The sequence below is a fragment of the Fulmarus glacialis genome, unplaced genomic scaffold (genome assembly GCF_000690835.1).
Source record: "Fulmarus glacialis isolate BGI_N327 unplaced genomic scaffold, ASM69083v1 scaffold28826, whole genome shotgun sequence".
In the NCBI taxonomy this organism is placed as follows: Eukaryota; Metazoa; Chordata; class Aves; order Procellariiformes; family Procellariidae; genus Fulmarus; species Fulmarus glacialis.
In genome coordinates this window covers 1-4,777 of record NW_009217944.1, presented here as the reverse complement: position 1 = coordinate 4,777, position 4,777 = coordinate 1, and the positions used below count along the sequence as shown (strand labels likewise).

The window sequence follows — 4,777 nt, the reverse complement described above, 5'->3', positions numbered from 1 at the left end:
GAACTGCAGATGTGGTCAACAACCAAAGTAATTAGATCTGTTGCGATATCTCATGTTTGATTTCTCCTTGATGAGTGTATGTATCCCAAGATATACTGCTTCCTTTTCACCAGGAGGGGGACAATGTCTGATGGGAGATAATATCTGACCATGAATTGCAAGACACAGAGGAGAAAATGACTGAGATAATTCAATGAAGAGAGATTTCAACCAACAAAAAATTAAATTATTTTAAAAATTTAAATTTTATTAAAAGTTTTTTAGAAATGAAGTGGACTGTTATTAGTTTTGTGTTATATGGATACCTTCCTTCCCATTTCATAACCCTTTCTAAATATTTCTTGAGGGAGAAAGTTTGGTTCACAACAGGCAAGTAAAAAACACCAACACCTACTACTCCGATCACCTTAGAAGGCTCCTTCTCACCTGAATAGTTTGGTTATGATATGGATTAGAGGACAGACCTACACAGGTGATGTACGTAGTAGGCATCTACTGCAGACCACCTTAGCAAAAACAGGTAGATCAACCCTTCTTCAGAGAGCTGGAAGATGCCTCATGGTTGCAGGCCCTGGTACTTGTGAGAGTTTTAATCATGCTGATGTCTGCTTGAAGGACAGCAAGTTGGTCTTGAAGAAAGGCCTCCTCAGAGAACAGGAAGAGTCCATTCCAATGCAAAGCAAGTCAAGCAAGTGTGGCATAAGGCCACCTTGGCTGAACATGGGTATCCTGACCAAGCTCAAACACAAAAAAGAAATATACAGAAGACAGAAGAGGGGATAAAGCACTTAAGTACTCTAGAACATAGAAGTGTCTCTAGAACATAGGACATTTCCCAAGCATACAAAAATGGAGTTAGAAAAGCCAAAGCTCAGCTAGAGTTGAAACTACTGAGCAATATAAAGGGCAAGAAGGAGGGCTCTTGTAAGTACATTGGCAGCAAAAGGAAATGTAAGAAAAATATGGGTCTGCTGCTTACTGGGGCAGGGGAAGTAGCGACCAGGGACATGGAAAAGACTAAAGTACTCAATGTCTTTTCTGCCTCAGTTCCACCAAGGAATGTCATTGGAAGGCTGCTGTATATCATCTTCAAAAGGTCATGGCAACCCGGGCACCTGATGACTGGAAAAAGGCAAACATCACATCCATCTTTAGAAAGGGCAAGGAGGATCCAGGGGACTACAGTCCAGTCAGTCTATCTTCAGTCCCCAGGAAGATTATGGACCAATTCCTTCTGGAAGACATGTCCACACATGAAGAAAAAAAGGTGACTGGGAACAGCCAGCATGGATTTATTATGGGAAAATCACGCCTGATTAATCTGATTGCTGTCTCTGACAATGTCTGCTGTCATTCCCTTTTATTCAGCACTGGTGCATATCTGGAGTATTGCGTCATGTTTTTTGGCTCTCCCAATTCATGAAAGACATCTACATACTGGAATGATGTCAGTGGAGGGCCATCAAGCAGGTTAGAGGACTGGGTTACATGATCTACAGGCAAAAGTTGGGAAAAAGAGGGTTTGTTCAGCCATCAAAAAGGAAGGCTAAGGGGAGATCTTATTGCTGTTAACAATTAGCTAATGGGAAGGTTTAAAGCAGATGGAGCCAGACTCTTAGAAGTGCGCAGGGATAGAACGAGAGGCAAAAGACACAAGCTGTAACACAGAGAATTCCAGTTACATATACGGAAAAAAGGTTTTTACCATGAGACCTGGAACAGGTCTCCCAGAAAGACTGTGGAATCTCTGTCCTTGGAGGTATTCAAAACTCAGCTGCACAAGGTCATGGGCCACGTGACTTAATTGGCACTGCTTTGATCAGGAGTTTGGACTAGTTGACCAAAGGTGTGAACTAACTTCCTTCTAATGCTAAACACGGTACTTATCATTGTCCCTTTTCAAAAAGTTAGGAGAAGCACTGATAGAAGCACATGTAAAGCATATATGCCCAAGTATCTTACCTCTTTACTTTAGCAGCATCTAAAGGCCCCAGCGTGAATGGTGCCTGTCTTAAACAAACACTTGTAGGTGACAGTCACAACTTCAGAGAAACTGTGGAGTTTGGACTAGCTGACCTTCCCATATCCATTCCAATGTAATAACATTATCCAAACAAGCTACCATATAGTACCAAACCATACCTTGCAGAGATAACTGCTCAGCACAAAGCAATTACAGGATATGTCTACACATTCATATGCAAGTGAAGGCAAGCCTGCCCATGTGCCAAGGTGACCCGAATTGATATGACTGTATTAACACATCACCAGGTTTTAATTAATGCTGAATAATTCTGAATACAGTTCTGCCCCAGTTTCAAAACCTAGCCAAATATACTTCTTTTGAGTATCTGTTCACAGTGTTGCATTGCACAAGTGAGAAAGAGCTACTCAGAAGCAAATGTACAGTGGGTACAGGAGGCTTGCATGGAGTGGTATAGTACAGGACATAGAAATGAAGATACACAGTATTGAAGACCCCGATCCTCTACAATATGTATTGGTCAGAAGAATAACTAGTTTTGCCAGTTTAAATATCAAAATTATTCCTTCATAAAAGGGCTAAAAGTTCTCCAGACTACTAAACACAGTACCATGATTTCTTATATTTTGAAAATAAACCAGTAGATTCTGCTTTACACTTACACTATGTTGTTTACTTTATGTAAACACTGAATGACATTATGTGTTAAGAAAAAGTGCAACTGTAAACACCCGTTAAGAATGTATCAAAAATTCACAGAAGGGAAAACATCTCAATGCCAAATGTTATGAGTAACCCTTAATACATCAATAATCAAGAGTTATAATGAAACTTTTGTTTCAACTTTGCCCTTTTCAATACTTAATCATTATACATATGCATGAGATAGCAAATTAAAGTATTACTTACTGTGTCCTACCCTGCATCCTCATTATACTCTAAAACACCCTAAAACGGTGACATTATGAAGCATGAGACCTACTTACTGCAGTTTGTCTGGCTGTTTCTCATCTCACAGAAAGAAGTTCCACAGGGATCAGGACAGGAAGTACATCTCTGGTCTCCCTCCTGACAGAGGGTTTGACCTGAGGAAAATAGAAGTTTACTATTCTAATTATTTACCAGACTAATAAAAATGACTGGAGTGTAGTGATGAGAAAATACAGTTTACATTACAATTAAGTATTTCTTTTATGTAGTTGAGTAAGTACCCTACAGCATTTCAAGTGCAGTAAGGAAGTGTTGTAAGGAAGAAAAGTGTGCAGCACTGTCCAGATGTCACTTTTCTTTACCCCTATGTTTAATATAAGAACTTATATCCCAGTTTCTGAATGAGAGGTATGGATCTCTGAAAGTCATTTACCATGATCCTCTGGCAGAGTATGAAAAGTCATGTAAATCAGATTTTAAAGGGAACAATAGGTCCTAGCTGAAAGAGAATAACCTCTGGGAATTATTCTTCAGTGCCATTCAGTTGATCTGCTTCTCATTTTATGATTGTTTTGGTGGACAATAAAAACCGTCCTGAAGAAAGGCCATCAGAGCTGAAGCTTTATTGTCCTTCTTTGGCTGGCTAAAAAACAAACAACAACAACAAGAAGAAATCCAAAGAGGCTATGGTCCTAAAGATGGAATTCAGAATAACTAAAACCAGCACTTCATCAAAAAGTTTCTGAGCACATTATCTGGGTAGTTAATTTCTCTGACAAATCCCCAGAATTCTTTCTGTCTCACAGTGGTGATAGCTCCTTTCCAAATCACTAAATTCTCTCTTCCATATAACTTTTGCAAAATCAGTAATTTAATTTACTATTCTGTACACAAAGACTGAACAGTTTGGATTTTATCATCTCATCCTGTTTAAAATGGTTTATTGCAACTATTGCTTAGTGTTTGTATTGCATTACTGTCCATGAACATTAATCATTCAGTCATGGCATCCTTATTTTGGGCATACAGAAGATGCTGAAGAAACATCTTGTTTCAGTGACCTTGACAAAAACCTTGTCCCAAAGAACTGATGGTGTAGTCATATCTATTCATGATTATGTGAATTTACTCCCCTTTGTACATGTTGTATATTGAAGCAGTGGAGGTACTTATTTTTTGCTGTAGCAATTGACTGTCTTATTTTACAGGTGCATCTGATTGCAAAATGGAACTTGAAAGGTGGGGAAAACTTTTTGACTTCTAAAGCTATCACAAATCTTTACATTAAAATCCATTTTTGAAGTTTGCTCCAACCCCTTATCCCACTGTGGAAGAGTTTCTCTACTCTTTAAAAATCCCTGTGCTACAGTGTAGATTCTTTTGATCCTAGCACAGTCAATACTGAATTTCTATAAACACACTCTACCCTGTCTTTTGAAGGGATCACAGAACCAGCTGTGAGTACATCTATATTAGATTTCTATTGTCACAAAATGAATGACAGCAGTAATGTTAACAGATACCATACCTTAAACTTCCTTAAGGTATGTAGCGAAGGAGACCGTTTTTCTCATTCGGATATAGATGAAGCAATGGTCATTTGTAATTGCTATACGTATATACTTGTACTATTACACAACCCCTGTATCCTTATACAGAGAAGTGGCAAGTCAATACATCTTGACCTCAAATTTCTATGCTGATTTCACATATTTACTGTGTTTGTAACAAAACCAATATTCCAGATCACTTCAGCCCTAACTTCACTGCCTCTGCTAGGCATATCCAAATTGTTTGATTTGTAGAGCAGAGAAGTCTTTGAATTAAGTGCATGTCTGTGGGAAGACACATAATGAGCGATCC

General features: G+C 38.7%; 1 protein-coding gene across 1 annotated transcript in view; it reads right to left on the bottom strand.

Annotated features, from left to right (window-relative positions):
• The window catches only part of LOC104078296 (atrial natriuretic peptide-converting enzyme-like), a gene marked incomplete at both ends in the record, with an annotated part of 20,822 nt that extends 17,753 nt beyond the window's left edge, over positions 1 to 3,069 (bottom strand). The window contains one exon of the mRNA XM_009579871.1: positions 2,971 to 3,069. Coding sequence (XP_009578166.1) covers positions 2,971 to 3,069 — 99 coding nt within the window. The remainder of the gene's footprint in view (positions 1 to 2,970) is intronic.
• Between the last annotated feature and the right edge of the window lie 1,708 nt (positions 3,070 to 4,777).